Source organism: Chelon labrosus (genome assembly GCF_963514085.1).
Source record: "Chelon labrosus genome assembly, chromosome: 22".
NCBI lineage: Eukaryota > Metazoa > Chordata > Actinopteri > Mugiliformes > Mugilidae > Chelon > Chelon labrosus.
In genome coordinates this window covers 18,829,761-18,856,737 of record NC_140355.1, presented here as the reverse complement: position 1 = coordinate 18,856,737, position 26,977 = coordinate 18,829,761, and the positions used below count along the sequence as shown (strand labels likewise).

The 26,977-nt window shown below is 41.4% G+C and overlaps 1 protein-coding gene across 1 annotated transcript in view; it reads right to left on the bottom strand.

Moving 5' to 3' along the window:
• lamc3 (laminin, gamma 3) overlaps positions 1-26,977 on the bottom strand; it is a gene marked incomplete at its 5' end in the record, with an annotated part of 123,900 nt that overhangs the window by 64,057 nt on the left and 32,866 nt on the right. The window contains 5 exons of the mRNA XM_084572442.1: positions 212-331; positions 1,110-1,246; positions 2,110-2,208; positions 9,260-9,377; positions 10,419-10,607. Coding sequence (XP_084428568.1) covers positions 212-331; positions 1,110-1,246; positions 2,110-2,208; positions 9,260-9,377; positions 10,419-10,607 — 663 coding nt within the window. The remainder of the gene's footprint in view (positions 1-211; positions 332-1,109; positions 1,247-2,109; positions 2,209-9,259; positions 9,378-10,418; positions 10,608-26,977) is intronic.

Here is a 26,977-nt window from a genome sequence, read left to right as displayed (position 1 = left end):
GGACAACAGGAACAAGATACGGATATTAGAGATGTGCAACCAACACTAATATGATTTACATATTTGCCAGAGGAGCAACAAATGGTGGGTTCATTAACTAACATTTCTGTCAACAATTTTTAAAAACGTCTTCCCCGGGGAATGTAATACAGGTAACACTCTGACCTTCTGGATGAGTTCAGCTCTCCCATTATTTTGCTCGCAGACTCACCAGGAGCTTTGTAGAAGCCAATGTCTTCCTCCGTAAGAGGCAGCAGGTAAACTTCACCTTCCTTCCACAGTAAGGGGTACTCCTGCCCTCCAGAGAACTCTCCCAACCAGCCGTCCTGATCTTGAGGCGAATAAATAATAAAAAAGAATCATATTTATCCTTCTCTGCATTGCTGAAGATCAGAATACATATGCTCAATATTAATGCTCCCTCACAGGGGACATGTCCGGATTCATTTCGCGTTGCGCATTATTATCTGTGATTCATTTTTTATTTGGCTGGTTTGTTTGTTTGTCTGAAACAATACTGCGGAAAGCACAATCAAATGCAGAAATATGCAGAAAAATACAGATGACACAACAATGGGAAAGAGGAAGGGAAAAAAAAAACAAGCAAACCAGTTCAGACAACACAACCAAGTACGCTAAATAAATAAATAAATAAATAAATAAATAAAGAAAAAATATGTGTTGCTGAACAAGTTGTATGGAAAAACTGGTCAAGTTCAAGGCGTTTCAGCTTTTCGGTTGTGTTTTCTGTACTTTATTCTGTTTGAAGCCGCGGGATGTCTGGCTATGTCGACTGTTTCTTGTCAAAACGGGGAATGTGTTTCTGTGTATCTGTCTGGTGTTTTATTTCTTTGCAGGGCTCTCTTTCTGTGCACCGTTATTTATTTGCAGTGTGTTGCGTTGAGGGCACCGCAACTGCAAAGGAGCGAGTCTGAATTGTGATTTTTTACAAGGTTGGGCCGGAGCATGTGGTAAAAATGCGCCCAAAACGAAGTTCCTGTGTGCCAAGAAGAAGAAAATGAAGCAGGAGCAGAAAGTCAGAGAGAACAAAGCAAACTTGTTCTTTTTAGCTCAGCTATAAATCTCCCGCAGCGAGGCTTAGACAATACCTTCAGAGAAGTCAGAGGTGATGTTGACGGCGGCATAGTGATAGGACGAGGAGCAGGCCGACGAGTGGCCGAGGCAGAAACACGCTTGGCAGCCTGCTTGGTTCTCTAGTTGTAGATTGAAAAATCCTGGCTTGCATCTGTAGACATACACACACACACACATCCTCAAAATTATTAACACTCTGATGCTGCACACGCGCCTGATTGCAGCCATTTACCACATCCTTGCTGTAGTGTTATTCTTGCTTCCTCTTTAAGTTGTTTCTCAGCTCAGCGGCTGAGGTGCTGATTGCTCTGCAGAGCCGAGGAGGAAGGGACAGGACGGAGCTTTGCTGCTGCTGCTGCTGCTGCTGCTGCTAGGACCCTGAGCTCTGACCTACAGACACTTCCAGGCATATGGGTGGGACAGGAACACCGCTAAAAATCAGCCACTACACCAGTCACATTACACAGGAGAGGGGATTGTTCAACGAGCCGTGAAATCAGCAAAAAAAATAAAGTCAACAAACAGGGAGCACAGAATTATTCAATAGTTGGAGACCCGGGGCTGTGTGTGTTGCTAATGTCATAGTGACTTTATCTGCTTGATCCTGTACCCTAGAGGAGCAGGATAGACACAGACAGAAGCATAGGACGTAGTTATTGACATATCGTAGCAGCCGTGTTCACTGCCCGCCTTGTCAAAATGATAGCCTGGAAGCTTAAAGTAATCTTTAAACAAATTATTCTCAAAGCTTTTCTGCCCTGAACGCTTGTGTAATCTGCTTAACTTAGAATTATTTTCCATTACTATTAAATCTATGAGCGATAGTGTAAATGTTTTATTCTTTAAAATTAGATTTTAAAAGATCATACATTATAAAGAAAAATCCAATGTTCCGCGCATCAGCTGATGAATTGTTACTAAGGGCTCGCTTTGTGTTGGACTGTGAACAGTTGCCTTGGCAACGTGAGGTTATGTGCGCACATACGTGACGTGAGCCGCAAGGTTATAACCCACCTGTCGCAGCTCTGCCCCTCCACGTTTGCCTTACAGTAACAGAGTCCGTCCACGGGAGAGCAATCGCCCACACTCCCGCTGGCGTCGCACTGACACGGCCTGCAGACGAGAGATGATGGGGAGATGAAGGATTTGAACTTGAACATGCTCTTAAGAACAATGTAAAATGCCACATTTGCTTAGTTTCAGGATTATATTTTCATTTTAAGATTCAGGGGTGTCAAGCTCATTTTAGCTAAAAGCCAAATTTGATCTCATGCGGGACAGACCAGTAACATAACAGCACAATAACCTTAGAAATAACAACTAACACAGATTCTCCCTTTGTTTTAGTGCAAAGAAGAACAAGTACATTGTGGAAATGTTTTCATTTAATGAACTATCCTTTTACAAATATTTATGGCATAGTTTTTGGATATAAAACCACTGACAGGAGAAGTGAATAACATCGACCATCTTCTGACAATTCAATGTTCTGCTGGGGAAATGTTTGGACCTGGCATTCATACATTGGTGTGGATGTTACTTAGACATGTAGCACCCACCTAGACCAGACCAGACCAGACCAGGCACCCCCACCCCATAGCAATGACACTCCCACAGTATCTGTGGGATGATCCACAGAGGCCCCTCCCCTCAAAGACACCCTCATTCTCTGATGAGTCACAACTGTTTTGGAGGCACAAGGGAGACCTACACAATATTAGGGTCATAATGTTATGCCTGATCAGTGTATTGTGAATTGTTCCAAAGTCTTGTTTTTCAAATCATGCTGCTCACATGTGCCTTACATGAACTTTTTTTGCATCTGAGTCTGAACACATTTCATGCAGTTTCTTCCTTCTTCCCCTGTTCCTCATTCTCCCCTTCCTCCTCCCGTTCTTCTTCTTCTCTTTTTGTCATTTTCATGTTCTTCCTTCGCCATCCTCTATCTTCTTTTTCCTTATTTCTCTCTCGTCCTACTCCCTTTTTCCTCTTCCTTTGTGAACGCATCCTGCAGGGCCTGACTGGACCCTCTGGCGGGCAGGGTTTTGGACCGCAGACTCCCCCGGTTCATATGCTTTAACATTCAACGGAAAATGTACGTTGCCACAGCTACGCTCCGTTTTAGCGCCTGTCTCTTTAAGGACCACCTCTCAAAAGCTGAGACCGCCGCTCTGACCGGTTGTTTGTTCATCCGCTCAGACGGTGCGTGGAGCCAAACTTATCGGCCATGTGTGCATTACACAAACGTATTAAATAATGTAGAAGGCTGGACTGCAAAGAAGGCGGTTCAAGAACACAGAACTAACAACTAAAAATCATAAAATGGCACCGTAAAAGCAATAACTTCCCTGATCTCATTATATATTCTCTATTTGCTCGCTGTCTCCCTCCACATCACAGATGGTCAGCTTCACCACTGGAGCTCTGGAAACAGTGGGGTGTCGTGTTGAAGGAGACTTCAACAAGGCAGGCTGATGAACCTGGGTTTTCCCCGACAGCTCCAGCGGTCAATGTGATTTTGTCAATCAAAAAGCACAAATGCTCTTCTTACAAATCCACCAACGCCAGGATGCTCGACCTTGCGTACAGCCCTTCGCAGGAAATGTAAAAGCGGCGTAAACAACCTCAATAAAAGCAAATCAGTCGGTGAGGGTCAGCAGCGACTCGGATTATGTCAAAATCTCTTTGATCGTGTTTATTGATTGATGACTTTTGTTTGAGACTCTAACAAAGAATCTATTTTTAATGAGGCGCCATTACAAATAATTCAATTATCCCAAGGCAAGCCGTCTCTCCTTGTTTCTGCTCTAGTGGTCTGGGTAATTCACACCTCAGCTCAACAGCCTGTGTTTGCTGCATGAATGACAGAAAGCAGCATGAGTGTGTGTGTGTGGATGCTGGCATATGTGCGTTGATAGAATTATGATAGTATCATCTTTAAACTGTACTTGTAAACAGTCTTTATTGTTGGACACCTATGTTCTGTATCTTATTTGAAATTTATAATAAAAAAAAAGTTAAATAGGCCGGTTATCAAGACTGGTTCTCCAGTAAAGCCTCCTTCATCCGAAATCTTGGTTTATAGTTTTGAAACAGATCTACATAAAGCCCAGAGTGGCCTATGCCGTTGCAAGCATTTAGACTAGTGCAGTGGTGTGTCGGCATCGTTCTGTAATCGCTAAAACGCGAGTCAGTGGCCAGCCAGGTATCTTGACTACTTCCAACGATGGTGATTGGAGCTGAGCGGCTCATGCTGAAGTTGGAGGCAAATAATCGTGGAAGAGCAGTTACCTTTACTGAAATCATTGCAACAGAGAAAAGAGGAACGGCATTTACACACATCAGAGATATACAGAGCAAAATCAGAGACAGTTATCTCCTTCAAGCTCAAGTTTGGTCTCCACCAACTCGCGTCGCCATTAAGCTGCACAGATCCTACAAAGTAGTCTATATTCTTTTGTTGTTTAAGGAACAGCAGATAAAAGCTAAGATGTTTAAACATCAGCTAAATACCATAGACAGTATAAAGATGGACGGCGGAACTGCTCCTCAAAAGTGACGGCAAAGCAAGTAGAGCTCCCCCTGTTGGCTGGCTGCAGTATAGGTCATAAGCTCCACCTACTCCATGTTAGTGGATGGGACTTGGGCCAAATTGAAAGACTAAAATAAAGACTAAAACATTTTTTCAAGGGTGGTTTCTGTCATTTTAGGTAGTTAATATGATGTTGATGCACGTCCAAGTGTCAATTAATTGGATGAGTTTTGTTTAAGTTATTTATTTGGCGCAATAGAAACAGAATGTGTGATGGAGTAAGTCTGGCGGAAGTGTGGTCGGGTCATTGATGTCTCCGCGTGGCTCCACTCTCGGACCTTACTAATCAGACTCTGGACGTTGTCCATATTTATACAGTCTATGGTAAAATCAGACACAGTTATCGCCTTCAAGCTCGAGTTTGGTCTCCACCAACTCGTATCATCATGTAGCTGCTAAAGGTTTCATCGTTTTGACCAGATATTTGTCATTTTGTAGGTATTTAAAAGCAAGCTCTTGTAGACAGCAATGAAAAGCAGCCTAAGCACTAAGAGTTGTGGGCCATGAAGTCAAAACAATAAGCTTAAAGATGCTAAAAAAAAGGCTCAGAAGTTCTGAAGAGAAGCTAGCAAGCCTGGTAATCCTGTGCGGGCTCATTGCTATGAACCAAGCATTCTACATTATACATTATACATTAGATTGATTGTTCATAAATAAATATCAGCAGCTTTAAATACAAAAAAGCTAAACCTAATTGCCCATTCTTCTGTTTAACAGTCAGGCCACTGTTTGTTGTCATAGCATCCACAGTTAGGTGGTAGAGATAATATTAATACACACAATCATTGATATGCAATACAACACCATCTCAACTTAGCATTCCCTTGGCAGGTAGAGGTGGGTCAGAGAGAGCTATGATAGACTTCTTATGAATATAGATACAACATACTTCTCTCTCACACACCCATGTGCAGCTCCATATACATTTACATGCAGACTCACATGCACACATACTTAGTATGAGAACTCTCAGGTCAGGGAAAGTTGAAATGCGCTTTTCATCATCAAAATGTATGCAGCAGGTCAGCGCATCTTCAAGCTGCAACAAAGGAATAAATAAATCTCAGACTGACTCTGTGAGTATGCAGTCTCAGAGGTAAATTAGACTCCTATCTTAGGAGTGAAAGCAACGTACTCCGCCTATCTTAAAAATCAATTTAACCCGCCGAGCTCATTCACCTCGCATACCGAAAAGATCAAAATCGGAGCCAAGTTAGAATATGGGAAAATAGTATTTCAGCGAATGCATAACTTGTGTTTAAGGTTAATGCAAAGAAAATAATCGTCAATCATTATTGATTAGGTTTATCTCTTTATGAAAACACCCAACAACATCAGTGTTTATGGAATATACCTTGAATTATTCATGATCAATAATAATAGTTTTTTTCACATTTTTCTTTTACATTTTTCCTTAGAGTTCCTCGGTTGAGTCTAAAACGGTTATCTGAAGTTTTTGAAGGCTGTGAGGCTGGATCCGGTCACCATGGCAACAGATGGAGAAGACTGCACGGACTCTTGCTTAGTTCTAAGGGATCTTCAAACAATCCTTTCCTTCCTGTTAGTCAGGACCTCTGGGCAGCCAAACCAAAAAAATAAATAAATAAATAAAATAAAATAACTGACCTTATGCAGCAGGTGGGAATTTATGAAATCGACTGGTGAGGACTTGAGCACGACACAACAGCAGGCTGGTCTCAATGCAACATTATGACCCTGACGAAAGGAATGAGATCTGTTCACATGTTCCAGCCTCTGGGATATCTCTCGTTATCGCTTCTGTCAAGAACTACCGACACTTCATTCGCAATTTCAGCATCACTACTCCTGTCCAATGTGCCGTTTGCCCACGATCCTGAGACCCCATCAGACCCCATCAGTCCCAAGTTCTTCAAATTCACTGCAATTCTATCACTTTCAGAACACCTTTCATTTATGCCTCCCCATCACCAGTGCCCATCAGCCCATTTGCTCCACCACCAACATCTAGACTCCAGAGGGTCCTGTCCTGTCTCCATCTTCTACCTTGACATCTGAAAACTCCGCTCTACGATGTTGCTTCTCATCTGAGTGTAAACACTAAAATATTTATTCAATAAATGTTGCTCTCAACTTCCAAATGTGGCATTCTCTACTGAAATAATTTGTGCCATTTTCCTCTTATTTCTTGAGGTTGCCATATTTTCAATATCCAAGGTTACCTCGATCTTTGACTATGATCGGTGATTTGGTGTATGCCTTTTGGTTTGAGTGGACCCTTTAAGGGAAAAGGTGGTCGCTGTTGTTTTCATGTGGGTTTTGGAGATGTGGCATTACAGAAGGAATTATAGGACACAAGGTTAAGGTGGAAAGGAGGGAAATTGGCCGTGCAACTTAATACTTAAACCTGCAAATTCTGGCTATAAACCCCACACCAACATACGCCAGTCAGGCATATCATATCATATCATATCATATGACCACTGACAGGAGAATTTAATAAGATCGACCATCTTGTGACCATTCAATGTTCTGCAGGGAAACTTTTGGACCTGGCATTCATTGGTGTGGATGTTACTTAGACATGTAGCACCCATCTAGACCAGACCAGGCACCCCCACCCCATAGCAATGACACTCCTTGATGGCAGCAGCCACCCCCAGCAGGATGCAGCCTGACACAGACACACACACAAGAACATGAAGAACAGCACAAGGTGTTGACCTGGCCTCCAAATTCACTAGATCCCAAACTGATCAAGTATCTGTGGGATGATCCACAGAGGCCCCTTCCCTCAAGGGCCCCCCCCCACTACCAACATTCTGTTGCCAGACACCACAGGACACCCTCAGAAGGCCCATGTCCATTCTCTGATGAGTCACAACTGTTTTGGAGGCACAAGGGGGACCTACACAATATTAGGAAGGTGGTCATAATGTTATGCCTTGTCGGCGTATTATTACCAATTAAATTTGATATGGCAATGTTTTATATAAACACACCATCACAATTTAAGAGCCAAAATAGAGTTGTCGTTGGAGTTGTCGTGTTTTATTTTGGAGCCTCTTCAAGCGACTGATTTGCATCAGCTGATGGGACCTTCCCCTGGCAATGTTAGTCACAGTGAACGTGACGATCAGGGCCAGAGAAAATAAGACGGCACTTCTTGAATGTTTCGCACACTGATCTTTGCTAATGAGAAAGCGAGGGGAGAAGTAACGGATTGGGTAAGCTAAGCGGCTTACAGCAAATTGATTGGAAAGGCTCGGGACATATCTAATATTTACATATACACCAGACAGGCAACATTGACATTCTTGTCTTGTTTCCGGCAACGTTACAAGCCCACTCTGCTCTCGGACCGTTTTGTTTTCCACAAGGTCTGCAGGGAAATAAGTTCATTTAACTGCTAAATGTCCCACCATGTGCACCAGCTCGTCTGTAACTGTGCTTGTTTGGTGCTGGGGATTCAGTGTGCGATGGGTTTATCAGGAGCTTTTGTGCTGGATAAAGCCGCCTGCTGTGACTGAATAGGAACCTCATGAAAGGAGCGAGACTCAAGAGAAATGATAAATCTGTGGACCAGGAAACCGAAACAAGCATTTTGAGCTGAAAGACACTCGAGTCCAGTAATAATGCTCTGTGGGTTTATTACTATGAATTTTACAGTTGTTATATGATCCACTGTTAATAAAGAACCTCATGTGGATTCCTGTGAATTTTAAACACAATACTTATAGAGTGTTTTATAAATGAAAGCTGAACAATGCAGATAAAGGTGGAATATACCATGTAAATGCTGATAAAGAGAAATGAAAGGTCTTTATCATGCATGCAAATGATTATACTGATTAAACAACTCGGCTAACACATGGAACAACAAACGAATACTTCAAGCACGGCCAAATGCACACCAACTAATTTCTGGCATGTAGTTCATAAGGAATGCAATAGACTACAAGTTACATCTGGAATTACCAATAGCTGGGTCAAGGTAACGCACAGAGTTATTGATTCTTGCGTGTGAAGTCTAAATCCAAATATTTGCAAGGATAATGAAATATTTTATCCCCGCAGGCGTTTTGCACCCAGACGAGGCAAAAGAGGGCTTAACGTAGAGATTCAAGTGAGAAAATGACATGCATGAAATACCCATGTCTGACTTAGAAATGCTTAATTGAAATGTTGTTCATGTGTCCATGTGAAAATAAACCCTTTGAGTGGCTTGCTTGTTGCTCGTTGTAAGCGGTTTGACGCCGGATTTGGTTCTCGCAGTTGTGCCAAGGAGAAATTTGAATCCTCTTGTCTTGCTGCTTTGTTGTTTGATAAATTCAGGCTTAGGGTTGAGTTAGGTGGTAGAACTGCAAAACAGGAAAGATTTACTCTCAACTCTTGCGTTTTAGCCGACCTAATAACATCCTTTAATCGTTGATTTGCCATTAGCCCCTCCATCTTGTAAATGTGTGTGGGTATCACATCTTGAGTTTCGCACATTTTCCATCAAATCACATCTGTTCCTGTGTGACTCGCATGTCGATACGCCTGTGCACGTCTGTGTTTGTGATTGTGTGTGTGTGTGTGTGTGCTGCTCACCTGCAGCCGCCAGGGCCAAGCGAGTGAAAGCCAGGCTGACACGTGTCGCACTTCTCCCCTGTCACGCCAGCTCGACACGCACACCTTCCTTCTCCATCGCACTGCAGACTCACCGAGCCTGGGAGGGAATGAAAATAAATAATGAAATGAAATAAAGAGAATGTGAAGGGTACACACAGGAGGAAGGAAAGCTAGAAAGGAAAAAAACCTTTGTGACGATTTTTTTTTACTGCTTATTACACGAGATGGATCAATATATCATTAATAATTTGACATGATGGGGATAACAGAACACCTGTTATTGCATTCTTGTTCGCAAACCCCAGAGATAAGCATGGAAGAGCAGGATATAACCTTGCAGCAGCAGCACTGCAGCTGATATAGTCCAGCTTTAGTTAATGGAGGAGAAAGGACCAGCTGGGGCAGAAAGAAAAGAGAATCGGAAGCCTGATGGAGTCGGCTATAACCTTTGATCAATATAATGGACCTCAACAGCGCTGTGCAGCCACCTCGCACTATTTATATGCACAGGAAAGAGATGGCTGATGTTTTTTGTTCATTTCTCGCACCGATTCTCTCTCTCTCTTTTCACCCCGACGACGGTGGAATTACAGGAGCCTGAACGTTTTTACGTCCCTCAGCCTAAAATTAGACTTTGCTTAACGAGCGGCGAGCCTCCTCATTGTTCGGCGAGTCAGCGGGATCAATTCACAAAAGCGCAGGCCGAGTAAAGAGCATGGATTTCTTTAACGATCACGGGGAAAAGTTGGAGCGATGATAAATCTGATGAGACGAGCGAGACATGAAATGAACAAGATTGTGTAAATTATGAATTAGAAAAAGATTCTACTCTCAGGCAAGGTTTGGCAGCTGAGAAGTTGATGGGTTAGAGTAAATATTAATGCCGTGTTATTAATGTTTTAAAAACATTGGCCGTAAGATTTGTAAAAAGTTAATCCTGCGAGTCCCCCTTTTTCTCGTCTGTAGCTAAACCTCGCATACGGTGCCTTATTGTGCCAGTACACGATTCCAATTTAAACATAATTAAATTTCCTCATGCAAGAGAAAACAAAAGTAGCGAGTAATGATATTGGCATGGATTATAATTAGGCTTTAAGTTATTATCAAAACAATTAAAGGCTTTGGATTTGCAGTATACCATTGATATTGCAGTTGCAGGGCAGGCATGGCTCCTCTGGAGATCTGCGGTAGTGGCTATCTCTGCACCGCTCACAGTGGGCCCCGTCGGTGTTGTCTCTGCAGCTCAGGCAGCGCCCCCCGCTGCCGGTGCTCCGGTACTGCTCCATGTCGAACACACACTCGTCCGCTCTCCCATTGCAGCTGCACACTGAGAGTACGAGGGAAGGGAAGGGAGAGAAGAGGAAAGGCAAGAGGTCAAGTGAGGAGAGAGAGGTGAACGAGGAAGGAAAGAGCAGCCACGGGGGAGAATAAGCAGACAGAGGTGGTTGAGAAAAAAAGGCGGCGACAGAAATAGATGAGGGGGAGAGACACAGAAGAGAGGGTATACGTGTGAGAGATTATGTGTTCTGGGATTGGATCATAATTTAGAGGCTCGTTGCTAATCTCATTTCACACAGGCCTAATGAGGAGCCAATCGGCTGTCAGGGGGCACTTAGATAACAGTAATTCATGTTTATACAAGAGCAAATTACTCAGCTGATAACACACCATCGCAGCTCTCATACCCCTTCACATCAAATCCCTCCTTAGTTTACCAGTACCCTGAGGGGAGACTTAGGTGAAATTGCCCATTTTATTATGAATCAAGCTCTCAGTTATGCTGGAAATAACCATATGATTACTCTTTCCTTTTAATAGGAAGTCTCAGCAGTATTCACCTAATTTCACCAGTTGCTCTAAAACCCGTGAACTTGGCCTCGGCGTCGCAAAACTTTAAAAGACCTTTAAAGAACATCTGTTATAATTAGACTCTGCGATATTCATCACAGACGTCGGTAATGACTACAAAGCGGTCTAATTCGACATTTTTAGCTGACTAGACTTACACAGGACTTCATCGACGCGCAAGGGAAAATTGCTTGGTCACAGTAGCTCAGTTGCACCTAAAGAAACGCTCTTGAAAACCACAAGTAAAAAGAAAAATAGATGTAAGATAGTTAAAAAAAAAATTAAATAAAAAATAAAAATAACATAATAAAATAAATAAAAAATGTAAAATAAAAATACCAAAAATTAAATAAATAAAATATAAAATAAATAAAAATATTTGCACATGGTTGTTTGGTTATTGCATGTAAATTCATTTCATTTCATTGCAATTTAATTCTTAATATTCACTTATTTTAATATTCACTTATTTTATAATTATTGTAAATACTGTGTAAAGATTTTTGTGTTTATTTTACTATTTTTTTATTGTTTATTTTATTTTTTTATTTGTTATATATTATGTATGGTGTCGAGTGCCTGTACATTGCTGCTGCAACTGTGAAATTTCCCAGTTTGGGATTAATAAAGCATCTATCTATCTATCTATCTATCTATCTAAATAAGGTGCATTAATATGGATGGAGGAGCATTGTCATGAATAAGATTTATTATTTTGAGTTATCTGTAACAGAAAGTTACTAGCTGGTAAAAGTGCATGCAATCATTCATGTGGGCAGCTTAGAGCAGCATGTGAACCCACGTGTTCATATACCACTTCCTGATTTCTATGTGCAGCCACTTGGCTCTAATATTCTTCTCTCAGTATTTAGTAAATATTCATAATTGCTAATTAACCACAGTGGTTTGTTTTAAGTTCCAACAAGTGTTAGGTTACAGAAAACGAGACATGCAAGTGTGAAATCTAAATTAGCTCCAAGGCACGTTTGAGGGAGTTGTGCCTAAAAAGCAACGTAATCAATCACTTATTCTGTTAAGTCACCAGTAAAGAAATGTAATTACACTTTCCATCAGTATGCATTTAAGCTGTAATTGACGACAGCTGCCTGCAGAGTCTGAAAATAAACGCGGTAATAGCATGCGTTTCGTATCAGCCCGTCTTTAAAATTACCGTAATAACGTTTACCGTAATGTTGGGTTTAGCGACAAATTGCAGCGGCCTGCGCAGTTCGTGTGTACATGAATACTAGTATACATAAGCTGCTGAGACTGCTGAGACGTGGTATTCTACGGACGAATATATGTGAGATTATAAAAAGTATTGGCGAATAAAACGTATTTTAGACAAACGGTTGAATTTCATACTTTGCTAGCTAGCTCTTATAAAGTTAAGCTAGTTCACGCTACGTTTGGAGTCCTTCGGGTTTTGAGCAACTCTCTTTAAAAAATAAAAATAAAAATAAAACAAGAGCACAAACATCTGGTTTTAAAAAGGTAAAGTAACGTAAAATATTATTAATGTACCCACACAAATAGCTTCTCATGCTACGACAGTACCGTTTTCTACCGTTGAGCGACAGTGTGTGTGTGTGTGTGTGGAGGGAGAGATGCTTTCAGGTAGCCTGACGAGCCAGACCCACATTAAATGTAGGGTCTGGGCACTCTCCATAGACAGGGCTCAACCGGAGGGGTGGGATAAACTGTTGTCTTTCAAACTCCCTCTCCACGCAATAGGATAGCGCTACAACCAATCAGAGCAACGAAAAAGGTGACGTAGTCAGAGCGACGGAAAAGAGAGTTCCTTTCTCAGAGAAAAGCCAGAGCCCGTCTACGGATTCCTATTATTATTATTCCTATTAGGCTTCCTATTAGACATTCTCTGGAAAAGCTTAACTTCAAGTCTTTCAGAGTGGCGGCCAAAGCCGATTCGAAAGAAAGTTGTTCGCTAGCAGCAGCCATCGCTCTGGTAGTTCTAGCAGGATGGGGAATTCACGCGTAATTCACGGAACTTATGGTCGCAGGTCAGTCGTCATCATGTTAAGCCCGCCCACCGACTCGTGATTGGCCCGGTCCATCTTGGATTTTTCGAAATCTCAAGTCAACGGAGAGTAACTAGACTGCCCCTGGAAGCAAATGTAATTTGCTGCCGCTAGGGGCGCGTCTAGATTCTAGGCTAGCTTTCAGGGGCAATAGGGAAAAACAACACAATCACATTCGAAACACAAAAACATTAGATCATATTAACACTGTATGGGAAACCTTGAAACTATAAAGCTGTGGATTGCACAACTCAAGACAATAAGGTCAAAAGTAGTTAAAAAAAAACATTTAAACTAAAAAGGAACTGGTGATAAAAAAGAAAATATAATAACTGCATTTTGAGACATCCAGCCTGGAATAGTTCTGACAGTTCTGACACTTTTGAACACAACATTCTTCTGTAACACTTGTCCTGTGAAGGGTCCCTAAGGGGCTGGGCAAAAGGTGGGGTACACCCTGGACAGGCCCCCAGTCTATCGCAGGGAGACAGACAACCATTCACACTCACACTACGACCAGTTTAGAATCACCAATTAACCTAATGAACATGTCTTTGGACGGTGGGAGGAAGCCAGAGTACCTGGAGAGAACCAACGCAGACACAAGGAGAACATGCAAACTCCACACAAAAAGGCCCTAGTCGGCCTGCATTCGAACCCAGAACCTCTTTGCTGTGAGGCATCACTGCTAACCACCACTCAACTGTGCCACCCCACAACACTTTTTTATTTTATTTTTTTGACAAATGGCAAGTCTCTTGTTATCACATCAGCAATCCCATGGTGCAACACAATCTGACAAAACTGTCCCCTCTCCAATATAGAAACTTCCCGCAGCATGACTCAGCTCTGATTGGCACCGGTGGGCAAAAATCCGGCCAGCCTGTGCTACTTGTCACCTTCCGTCCACTCTATCTTTATTGTGCCAGCTCGTGGTGCTGCCACTGCTGGTCAGGCTAGCTGATAGCCAGGTGGCAGCGCTGTCAACAGCAGCCTGCGCCTCTGCTAGTGGAACAAATCCATTTTGCAAAATGTGGCGTAATTTCTGATGTTATACCGGGGAGAGGTTACATCAAAGGCAACTCCTACATCCTGCTGCAATCTGAGCGTTGCACGTTCAAGATTATATTTGTTAATGTTTAGTTACTCAATGCTTTTAAACCGTCTTTGATGTTCGTGCCACATTATCTCTGTAAACCTTGTTTCATGAATAAAAAGACCATTAAACACATCATCATCATCATCATTAGCATGTTAAAATCTTCATGCAACATTTATGAAGAGGAGTGAAAAACAACTACAGCTGAATAGTTTAACGGCAGCAACAGGCAGCGCACGCATGAGTGCATAGAGAAGGCAGCCGAGACAGAACAAACCACTTAAAGCTGTTTTTCAGCAGCTTTAACACAAAGACCCCGACGCAGCTTTCTATAGCCTGTGTTTGGCCATCTAGACCACATTTATTGGTCTGCCACCCACAGATACCTCTTCAACATGCTGTTTTCCCTCAATCTTGTCCTGGGGACCACACAGCTTGTGAGTCACTGCTACTGTGGAGGCTTCATGCAAGTAAGAAGGCGCACTCAGTCTAAAAACACGATGAAGCCACCTCCTCCGTAACTTTAGTGTCTCAATCTACGAGACTGCACTTTAGAATTCGCGGCTGGATATGTAACCAGCAGTGGATTCCTCTGCTTTTCTCAGTTATCTCAGTTATGTTTGACCTACACCAAGTTTATTATGGTTGAAGCATGGCTTATATGAAACGGCAGCTAGCAGTTCCCAAACTGGACAAAAAAGAAAAAGCAGAGAAATGAATCAAATGAACCAATTATCAATCCGAACATGAGCAACAAGAGACATAATTGGCCTTAGTGCTTCAGGTCATGTTTAATTAGTTCACTCAGCAACACCCAAACGATGAATAATGGATAATACAAATCATAAAACAACAACTTCTTCTCTTTCAGTGCTCTCCACCGTGGAAAAGTTACACCAGCAGTAACGCTTGTTTGTTTTTGTTGTCCATTGATTTATTTTCTGGATTAATCTATTTCAAGTTTCTTTTTTTGTATCCGAAAAACATCAGAAACTTTGCTTGAACTCATAGTGAATTCATGGAACCCACGTTACATCCATAACTCTTAGGGTTTTCGGGACTCGGAATGTAAACCTTCCTTTCCATAACAATTTCCCACACCTTGTATGTCTGTCAACAACACGCCTGCAGAATGTTGCAAAAGCAATGTGCCAGCTGATTGACTTGAGGTCAGTAAGCTAGCAAAGCAAAAGCACCATTTGGGCCCCATTCTAACGAATCTGAAATACCCATTTGTGTGTAGCTCCACTCTAAGTGGATGTCTTTACCACAGAAAACCTCCTGCATTGTCACCGTTAGAAAAAACAAATGCTCCATTGCCTTCGATAAGACTACAAGCCAGTGACACTAACTTCTCTTGAGAGGCCGGTCTGGCAGCACTTCAGACTCCTGCTGAGGGCTCCCAAGGACTCTTTAATTTGCATACGAAGGCGAGATATGTGTGGACGTTGTCCTCATATTGGTCCTCAGGGCTTTGTCTCCGAGAGATTAGTCTGAACACACAGTAAAAAGCCTTGTTTCTGCATCTCCTGCAGTTTTAACAGCACACTGTCTTTTACAGAACAGATTAAACTCTTATTGCTGCACAACAGAACAGTACTGTGCCAAATCTGGAAAATCAAAGCTAAATATAAAAAACAAAAAAAGTGATATTGTGATATCAAGGTTGTTTCCAGACTCATTAGTGGTGTTATCCCTTTGATAATCAAACATGTACCAGCATCGGTCTGGGTGTTAGTCTATTTTTGATCAAAGCTAGGCTTTGCTCTTTAAAACAAACGGAGCAGTCAACCCGCGGCTGTGATGTGAACACGTTTTAAACAACCCACCAAATGACATGCAATACATGAAGAGGATGTTGTGAAAATGTGAAAAAATACATTTGAAACATACGACCAAGGTTATGTACAATTAAACTGCAAAGAATAGAGACCGAATTCTCAACATTCACCGCATTGTCTGAGACAGTGAAAGGCGTGCACTAACGTCAGTGTTGTTTTAAGTTGCATTGATCTACAGTGATGTTGCTATACCAACCAACAAGGCCAGGTATTGTGCCACTTAAGCTTTCCTATTTGTGGTGGAAATTCAAACAGAATAAAGTCACTGTAGTTCTCACAGAACCGTTTTACTCGAAGGCATTTATTGAATGCAGTGAAAGTTCTCTGAGATATTTCCGATTTCTGATTTCTGGCAGAAATGTGGTCGGGTCATCGATAACACAGCTCAGCGTGCCTCCACACTTGGACCGTACTGCACAGACGCTGGCTCCAAACGATAGACTGTATACATATGTTTATACAGTCTATGCTCCAGACTTGTAAGATGACGCCGCCCGTATCCCACTGGGAAAATGGCGTCAGTTTGGCCAATACAAGGAAGTGGCGACACATTGTCCATATTTATATACAGTCTATGATCTGTCTGAGATATTTCTGATTGAATTATGAAATTTGACTGCAAGGAGAGTCAGAAGATGTGGAAAAATACACAGCACATTGTTGATTTGTTGCATTTCCTAAGCGCTCCACAAAAATTGAAACACACCTTTACAACATTTGGAGAGGTACGTTTACCACCCCACTGTGCAGCTATTCAGAGAGCCAAAGTCTTAACTCCTGACCTGCTAGCACCTCTTGAGCAATCACGCCACCCAATATCCTCCAACCCCAGTTGAGACAGCGGCAGTTTGTCTGCATTTTTCCCCCTGTGTCTCTGAAAGAATCCACATCTGTAGCTATTTATAAAATCAAATCATTTTGTTTGGCATTATTCATGCGGCACATAAAGGTAAATACAATTACTGCTACCGGTGTGCAACAGCCAATATGTGCGGGAAGAGATCCTCAGAGTTAAGGTTTGTGTGGATGCATTAGATATGGATGCACTGAGATATAGTGAGTCAAAATGAAATCATGTTTTCTAACCGTAACGAATCTTCATTGGAATCGTTTATGATTGGATGTAACTCTTTGAATTTCAAATTAAAGTTTCCCTTGCTGTTAAAAGGGTATTTTTTTTGTCTACATTGGTATGCACTTACTGAAACACGCCAAACATGGTGCCATTAGTAGTATTAAATGTATATTGTCATAATTATCAATATTGATGAATATTGTGATACTATTTTTTGGGCCCCCCAGTCTTATTCTACATTAGCGTGATTTTTCAGATGGTACCTCGTCCCACCTGCTTGAGAGATATTGCAAACCACAATCTTATTGTCCTCTGCCCTTTATATGAATAATTTCTTCGTACTGTTGCAGAACACATTGCAGAGAGGGACCACCATCCCTGCAGGCGCAATGATTTCTCATTTTTACATTTAATTTGCTGGATGAATGAGATGTCGGACTAGGCGAGAGCGTAGAAAACCAGCAGTGATAAAGCAGCATGGGAGGAGTCATGATGCACACCCTGTATACAGTATATCTATATGACCTTTAGTGAACCATTATAGAGAGGCCGCCCTACCTGATCAACACACTTCTCAGGCATCCAGGATTACTGGGGATTTTTTTTTTTTTGATCAAACACGATCAATGCAGGAGTCGATTAAAACACCAGAAGAGTGCTCAACATTGTAATGTCCTTTTCACTTACGCCTAAAGAATGTGTATTGACCAAGCCTGCAGTAATGCATATAAAAGCGGGACAGCTCATTTTAAACTGGTTTTAATCTTTAATATGTTTTTAGCTTTAATACGGCGAATAGTAATAACTAATTTTACAATACATTTTTCTTTACTCTGGCCGACTCCCTAGAAAGGTTTTAGGAAATACGCTTGTTCACTTTCTTATCAAGAGTCAGATGAAACATTGATAGGTCCTCCGTGTGTGCGTAGACTCTTTTAATTATTTTACCTTTGGACAGAGTCGGTCTATCTGCGCTTCCCGTCTTTATTCTAAACTAATTGTCTTTGAATAAGCACAGTGCCAAAGCCTATTCCTTCAGGGCATGTTGGACAAGTGTAATAGTTTTAGGGTTACAATCTCGTGAAACAAAAAATTTTAAATGAAAAATGGACTGTCACAAAAGGAGACTTCAATTCGTAAGGAATGAAGTTTCATTGCTGTGAGTTATAGGTACAAAATCCAAGATGGGGAATATGCCCTTGCATTACTTTATCGTATTGTTGCCGCCATCATACTACAGGCTAGACTTCAGAGTAATTGCTGAATGTAAGGTACAGTACATGCCGGTACTTGGCTGGTACTTGGCAGACTTACCATTCACGCATAATTACAGTACCTACAGGAAATCATTGTACTTTAATAAAATGTAATGCTATGTAAGCCTAGCCTAGCTTTTCAGTGAGCATAGTAATGCATATTCATATCATCATCATTATTTTGACACCTACTTATTCCTGCAATGGTATGATGAACAGGTGGTGTAAACACTATAATTTCTCTTGTGCTACGATTGATACGGGTATTTTTTTTGCCTCTATGGCCCAGACCTGGGCTTGGTGTTCAAAATCACCTCTGAATATTAAGTTCAAACTGATTACGATTAAGCTTCACATCTTTAAACTGATACTGTTTTTTTGTGTTTTGTTCTTGAATCCTGTTCTTATTTCCTGAAACTGAAGGAGGCTCATAAATTTAAACTGACCTTTAGGGCATTGGCGGCAATATTCTGAATGTTTGGGCTATTTTTACATAATTGAGCCAAGAAATATGACACGACACAGCTCTGCAGTTTTAATTCATGTTCTGTCAAAATCACTGATGTGCATTTAAATGAAGAATCTGACAGCTGTGAAGCTTTATAACCCTCCATATGGCAGCAACAGTATATTATGCATCAGATTACGCATCTTGCCCCATAGACCAGGGGTCTTCAACGTTTTCCAGGCCAAGGACCCCCAAACTGATGGAGAGATGGAGCGGGGACCCCCTACTTATGTATATGTGTATTTAAAGACATTTAAATTTGTGGAAAAAAATTGCGGGGAGGAATATAAAAAAAATGTCCGCAACCCCTCTGCAGTGTCTACGTGGACCCCCTAGGGGTCGCGGACCCCCTGTTGAAGACCTCTGCCATAGACAGTATAAATATGGATGCGGAACTCCAAGCCAAAGCAAGTAGATCTCCCCCTGGTGGCTGGCTGCAGTATAGGTCGTAAGCTCCACCCCCTCCATGTTAAAGGATGGGACTTGGGCCAAAGTAAAACACTAAAATACACGTCAAATATTTATATATTTATTTTTTCCAGAATGGTTTCTGTCATTTTAGCTAGTTAATGTGGCAGAAATGTAGTCAGGTCATCGATAACACGGCTCAGCGTGCCTCCACTCTCGGACCGTACTGCGCATACGCTGGCTCCAAATGATAGACTGCATACATATCTTTATACAGTCTATGCTCCAAACTCGTAAGATGACGCCACCCGTATCCCCCTGGGAAAATGGGGTCAGTTTGGCCAATGCAAGGAAGTGGCGACACATTGTCCATATTTATATACAGTCTATGATCTCGATGCTGTGATTTAGCTGAATAAATATATTCTAGGACTTGCTCAATAGCTACTCTTACGCAACTCTCACTAAACTTCGAAACACATTTTGGAAAACAGCTTCATCATTGAGAAGGTTCACATTTCTACTTCATTAATTCTACTGCTCCTTCTAGAGGAAGCATTAGTGTCCTCTACCTATATGATGATATATAACCAGCATTTGCTGTAATCTATATTGGTGTTAATTAGAGAAGCATTTTACAGTGCATTTTCTAAGCATTTAAAGAAGTTTATTTTTTTTAGCCCAGTTTTTGTCCTTTTGCCTCACCATGCATGTAGTTATTACAGCTATTGTTCCATACAGAAAAGGTTCCAAATCACAGTACGCTACCTGATCCATTAAGATTACATTAAATGTTCACTTGAATAAACATAATGACGCTGCTATGGCACAGGATGCACAGTGGGTATTTCATTAATCATAGGGTCGGCTGTGCCTTTGGTGAGAGCTATAACTAGAAAGGTTTTGTCTGCCGAGGCCAGGGCACTTCATGTTCTGACTTCTTGTGGCCTGCAGGCAGCCGAGTTTACACAGACTCCTTGCAGCTGTAATGTGGATCGTGTGGACTCGACCATGCAACAGTTAAGGCGAACAGGACCCAGCAAGAAATGGAGTTGGAGAAAGATGTTGACAGGGGACGAGTTGGCATTTTGGGGAGGAAATGGCAAGTTTGATTTATTGGACATTAGTCAAGACAAATCCTTGGATGTATGCTTTGATAGAAATGGACAAATGCAGGCAATTAACACAAACTGCATACTTTTCTACTAATGAGGTACCTTTTTTTCCTCATATTTGCTTACTCCTTTTCTGCCACGGTCAGTCTTGTATGTATGTGCAGCTATAGGTATCATATCAGGTTTGAACAGGTGGTGTAAACACTATAATTTCTCTTGTGCTACGATTGATACGGGTATTTTTTTTGCCTCTATGGCCCAGACCTGGGCTTGGTGTTCAAAATCACCTCTGAATATTAAGTTCAAACTGATTACGATTAAGCTTCACATCTTTAAACTGATACTGTTTTTTTGTGTTTTGTTCTTGAATCCTGTTCTTATTTCCTGAAACTGAAGGAGGCTCATAAATTTAAACTGACCTTTAGGGCATTGGCGGCAATATTCTGAATGTTTGGGCTATTTTTACATAATTGAGCCAAGAAATATGACACGACACAGCTCTGCAGTTTTAATTCATGTTCTGTCAAAATCACTGATGTGCATTTAAATGAAGAATCTGACAGCTGTGAAGCTTTATAACCCTCCATATGGCAGCAACAGTATATTATGCATCAGATTACGCATCTTGCCCCATAGACCAGGGGTCTTCAACGTTTTCCAGGCCAAGGACCCCCAAACTGATGGAGAGATGGAGCGGGGACCCCCTACTTATGTATATGTGTATTTAAAGACATTTAAATTTGTGGAAAAAAATTGCGGGGAGGAATATAAAAAAAATGTCCGCAACCCCTCTGCAGTGTCTACGTGGACCCCCTAGGGGTCGCGGACCCCCTGTTGAAGACCTCTGCCATAGACAGTATAAATATGGATGCGGAACTCCAAGCCAAAGCAAGTAGATCTCCCCCTGGTGGCTGGCTGCAGTATAGGTCGTAAGCTCCACCCCCTCCATGTTAAAGGATGGGACTTGGGCCAAAGTAAAACACTAAAATACACGTCAAATATTTATATATTTATTTTTTCCAGAATGGTTTCTGTCATTTTAGCTAGTTAATGTGGCAGAAATGTAGTCAGGTCATCGATAACACGGCTCAGCGTGCCTCCACTCTCGGACCGTACTGCGCATACGCTGGCTCCAAATGATAGACTGCATACATATCTTTATACAGTCTATGCTCCAAACTCGTAAGATGACGCCACCCGTATCCCCCTGGGAAAATGGGGTCAGTTTGGCCAATGCAAGGAAGTGGCGACACATTGTCCATATTTATATACAGTCTATGATCTCGATGCTGTGATTTAGCTGAATAAATATATTCTAGGACTTGCTCAATAGCTACTCTTACGCAACTCTCACTAAACTTCGAAACACATTTTGGAAAACAGCTTCATCATTGAGAAGGTTCACATTTCTACTTCATTAATTCTACTGCTCCTTCTAGAGGAAGCATTAGTGTCCTCTACCTATATGATGATATATAACCAGCATTTGCTGTAATCTATATTGGTGTTAATTAGAGAAGCATTTTACAGTGCATTTTCTAAGCATTTAAAGAAGTTTATTTTTTTTAGCCCAGTTTTTGTCCTTTTGCCTCACCATGCATGTAGTTATTACAGCTATTGTTCCATACAGAAAAGGTTCCAAATCACAGTACGCTACCTGATCCATTAAGATTACATTAAATGTTCACTTGAATAAACATAATGACGCTGCTATGGCACAGGATGCACAGTGGGTATTTCATTAATCATAGGGTCGGCTGTGCCTTTGGTGAGAGCTATAACTAGAAAGGTTTTGTCTGCCGAGGCCAGGGCACTTCATGTTCTGACTTCTTGTGGCCTGCAGGCAGCCGAGTTTACACAGACTCCTTGCAGCTGTAATGTGGATCGTGTGGACTCGACCATGCAACAGTTAAGGCGAACAGGACCCAGCAAGAAATGGAGTTGGAGAAAGATGTTGACAGGGGACGAGTTGGCATTTTGGGGAGGAAATGGCAAGTTTGATTTATTGGACATTAGTCAAGACAAATCCTTGGATGTATGCTTTGATAGAAATGGACAAATGCAGGCAATTAACACAAACTGCATACTTTTCTACTAATGAGGTACCTTTTTTTCCTCATATTTGCTTACTCCTTTTCTGCCACGGTCAGTCTTGTATGTATGTGCAGCTATAGGTATCATATCAGGTTTGCATTATGTATAGATGCTATGCGTATGCTTTATCTAGATGCATATGAATAAATTGATGTGTGTGTGAATTAATCTCCTTGCTTCTCAGTCTCTCCTCTCCATCCCTCTTATGTTCCATCTCCTTTTCTTTCTCGCTCTACCCAGCCAACCTCCAGCAGATGTGCCCCTCCTCCCCCCCTCCTTCCCTTCCCCTCATATGAGTGGGTTCTGCTCAAGGTTTCTTCCTGTTGAAAGGGAGTTTTTCTTGCCACCGTCACCTTGCTTGCTTGCTCAGGGGGTTTCAGGCTCCGTGTGCTGTGAAGCATCTCAACTCCTTGGAACTACATAAATAAATAAAAATAAATAAAACTGAAATTGAATTGAAATGCAGCTTGGTAACAGATGGTCAGTATAGTAGATACGGCGCCTTATGCTGTACATAGTTGCGGCGAGTAGTACACATTGCATACATGGAGCACTCCTTTTAAAGGCCTATACTGTATATTGAATCTGGGTTGATAAATGATATTAAGATAAATAACAAACTCGATCAACTGAAGCCATATTTGCACAGGATTAGTTTTACCTGGGGACGTCATGTGATTCAGAAATAACCCCCCTACATCTGTGTTTCATGCGGCGCGTTCACACTGGATAAGCAAACTCTGTTTTACTCAAATTTACTATCCATAGTTATGTCTCTGCTACTTGTCAGAGGGCATTTTACGCTTCTTTTTGATGGCTTTAGTTACTCTGCAAATTCTAACATAATGTGAAATATATTCTTAAAAATAAAACATGATGTGATGAGACTATTGATCCCGGGAAAGAAATTACGAAGGACCTGGAAGATTCAAATCAGCCCCACCTTTGCCGATGAACACATTAATGCTTGATTGAATGCTTTCATCTGTCTGAATAGGTCAGCCACATCTTGACTTTGCACCCTAACTGTTTTTTTTTTTAACTTATCTTCATTACCCCCCCCCCCCCCCCCAAAATCACAGAGATGTCAATTTGCAACGGATTAGTTTTATCACAGGCCCCGTTACAAGAAAGGGTAAGTAATTTTTACTTTACAAATTATGGACATGGCCCATTTGCACAGGATTAAGATCACAGACGACCTACGCTTTTATTACAATAAATAGGAGGCCCCCAGATAAAACTAGTCCTATGCGAATATGGCTTAAGACATTGAGGAAACCAACTTAAAGTTTTTTGTGTCAATATCAACAGCAAAATAGTTAATGAGCAATTATTAATCTCGTAAGAAAAATAATGTGCCAAATTGGCTGTGGCTGTGCAATGAACATCAACTACCGCAATGCCAGAACGTCTTTGTGAAGAAAGAAGGATAGATAGCATAGGTTTATTATAGATTTTGTACGGCTGATGAATATTAATTTAAATTCTGCGCTGCCAGATTCAATTTGCAGACTTTCGACTTTCGACCGGTTCTTGCACACTGAACAAATGAACCAAACAACAGATCCGGCAGCTGAACTGATGTATGAAAAGTGCGGGCCGGGGCACCCTTGGGTAAATTACACATTCTGATTATTTTTTTTGAAGAAAATAATTAAATGCGACCCCTGTGGCATACAAAAACAACCAAACATCGATTGCCGAAAGTGACGGCGCCTTAGAGTTTAAAGGAAATGTCAGTGACAGTATGTGTGCTTGCTGCTTTTTCCTAAATGTTTAATATATTAGGCAGCGCTCAAACCTTTGCATACAACAGTGTGCAGCAGAATCCAGAACGAGGTTTCTTCTGTGCTCTTGTGCAGCAGAAATCAACCAGTGAGATATAGATGCCAACTTCTTTTTTTTTTTTGAGTGCCAATGTGTGAAGGAGCTGCTATAGGATTTCACACGTCATTTTAGCAAGTTGCTTGATTTCCACACGTATAAAGGCGCACATTAGAATGGAAGTAATGCATATGGAAGGTTGCAAGAACAGAGTAGTTACTAATACTACAGATCACAGAATTGCGGGAGCAACTAATTATTGTTGTTTAGTAAAGAAATCAGGCAACAGTTGACATTCTGTGAGCAACTGTGATCAGATTTCACGCTGCAAAAGGCATCAGCATGTAAACTAAAAGGGAGTTGCTGCTTTGCTGACAAGGCAGAGGGAGCAGGAGCAGCTTGTTGCCTGCAGCTCTTCATCCAACAGCTCACTGTGGCTGCTCCTTCTTATTACATTACTCCTGAAATATTTATCTGCTGTGAAATGAAGCAATGAAGTGAGCTGACAAACACATTGAATTTACCGTCACTATTTCATGGTAAAATTTATGTTTTGCCACTGTGCAGCTTTAAACTGTGAATGAAGCTGCAAAAGTAGTAAATGCTCAGTTTGCATTAGCAGCAATCCATCGGTTGTCATCTGGTGATTCCTATTTTCTGTACAAATGTTGCTACACACACCCAGTTTATAGTTGTATAAATACTACAATACTTTCATCAGTGGGCTATAGGCGCAGCCACCATTGCGTGAACTCAATCTGTGGTAGATGGTGACTTAACAGAGTGCTATCTGAATGAAAATCGTCGTCATTGGCACTTTATATCCACTTTGACATCCATCATAGTTCGCAGCAGACACACCAAGAGGCGGCTTACATGATAAGTATCTGACATATCTGCAGTCGTTGTGAGCATCACTGTTGGCGTCCCAGAAAAAGATCACGGCTACAAACTGCAGTCGTCAACCTCAAACCAGTGGCAATAAAAAGATTTCGAGTGCGAACACACTGAAACAGCCTGAGGCCGGGTCAGTCACAGCATAAAGCAAACAATGAAAATCATGAACAGCCACTGCAACCTGCTGGGGCTATAAATGATTTCATTCTCAGAGGGGGAGAGTCTTGATGAGAATGACATTCCATTGCACCCCTGATGCACACAAACAGAGCCCCCCCCTTTTTTTTCTACACACCTGTTTGAGGCCCGCAAAGCAAACAACCGAGATATAAAAAATAAAAAATAAAATAAAGCAGCAGTCCAACATGTAGTCTTGATGAACATTCAGGCTGCTAGTCAAATTACTCGCAAACACACTCAGACACGTTCACATAAATATTGAAACGCTCACGTAAAAGGCTCCCTAACGCTTCCATTTACCACCTGCTACTATCATTTACACAACAATAGCAAATGCAGCAGTTGTAAACAGAACATTGTCACTTCTTTTCTTCCCTTTGTTCTTTAAAAATGGAGTACCCTGCTCCGAAGCCCTCCGTCGAGTCTGCCTAATAAATATCTTGCACGACTAAAATTTGTAGTTTTTAATGGATTTAATGGATTTTAAAGATTCAACGCTGGAGTCCCCAACACAGTAATGGTCAGATGGCAGGCTACTTAGTTAAAAGTAACAACGCTGTAGCCTCAATACAGGTTGGGTGTTGTGGCATTGCACGTAGGAGGACTATGCTAATTTGGCTAATTGACCAAAACATTGTACCGACGCGTTCCATTAAGGGTCACCACTGGGTTACTTTAACATGTAGGCTGCAAGCTGTTAATGCAAAATGTAGAGCCTATGGGTTTGCGTTTTGAAGCGTTAAAGAGGCAAAAAAACAAAAAAAAAAAACACACGAAAGCATAAAATAAATATTAACTTTGTGTCACTTGGTGTTTATTTTGTAAAGTTCAGGTTTTATCTTAATTATTGCTGTATTGTTAGCGGCCATGGTTTCCTGAGCTTGGAAAGGTCATGAATCTGCTGTAGTTTAGTCTCCCCGCTAAAAGATTATTTGTGAAAATGCTTGCATGAGAGAGACTCTTGACATTTCAGCCAGATTTGTTGGAAATTGTTTGCATCCATTAGCGGCGACACTGGGTATCATTGTTTGCCATTTTGCGCGAGTGTACCACACACATGGAGATGATATTCATGTTGTGCTGTCAGCTGTGCTAAAACGTTAAGTACTAGTTACAGTTTATTATTACGTTCTTTAATGAACTGATTTCAGTTTTGATCATCTTAGTTATTAACTGTGCTGTTACATCCACAACGTCAAAGATGCACAAGCACAACTTTCAGTCTTTACAGATTTTGGCTTCAGCAGATTTTTGAACGACGACTGAAAGACTGGGGATCACACATTTAAAGGGGAACTACTGTTTTTTAGGTTTTTAGGTTGTAAAAAATAATAGTTTTTTACAACCTGCCCCTAATGAGGGATTACAGACGACAAAAAAATGATTTGTCAAACTAACTAAAGTCAACTGAAAGCATCAAACCCTCGTGCAAACTCTCGATAGGTGAACTGTTGTGGTGTGCACTGCAACCAGCATTATATTGGCAATCGTGCTCCTGCCACAGCTCGAT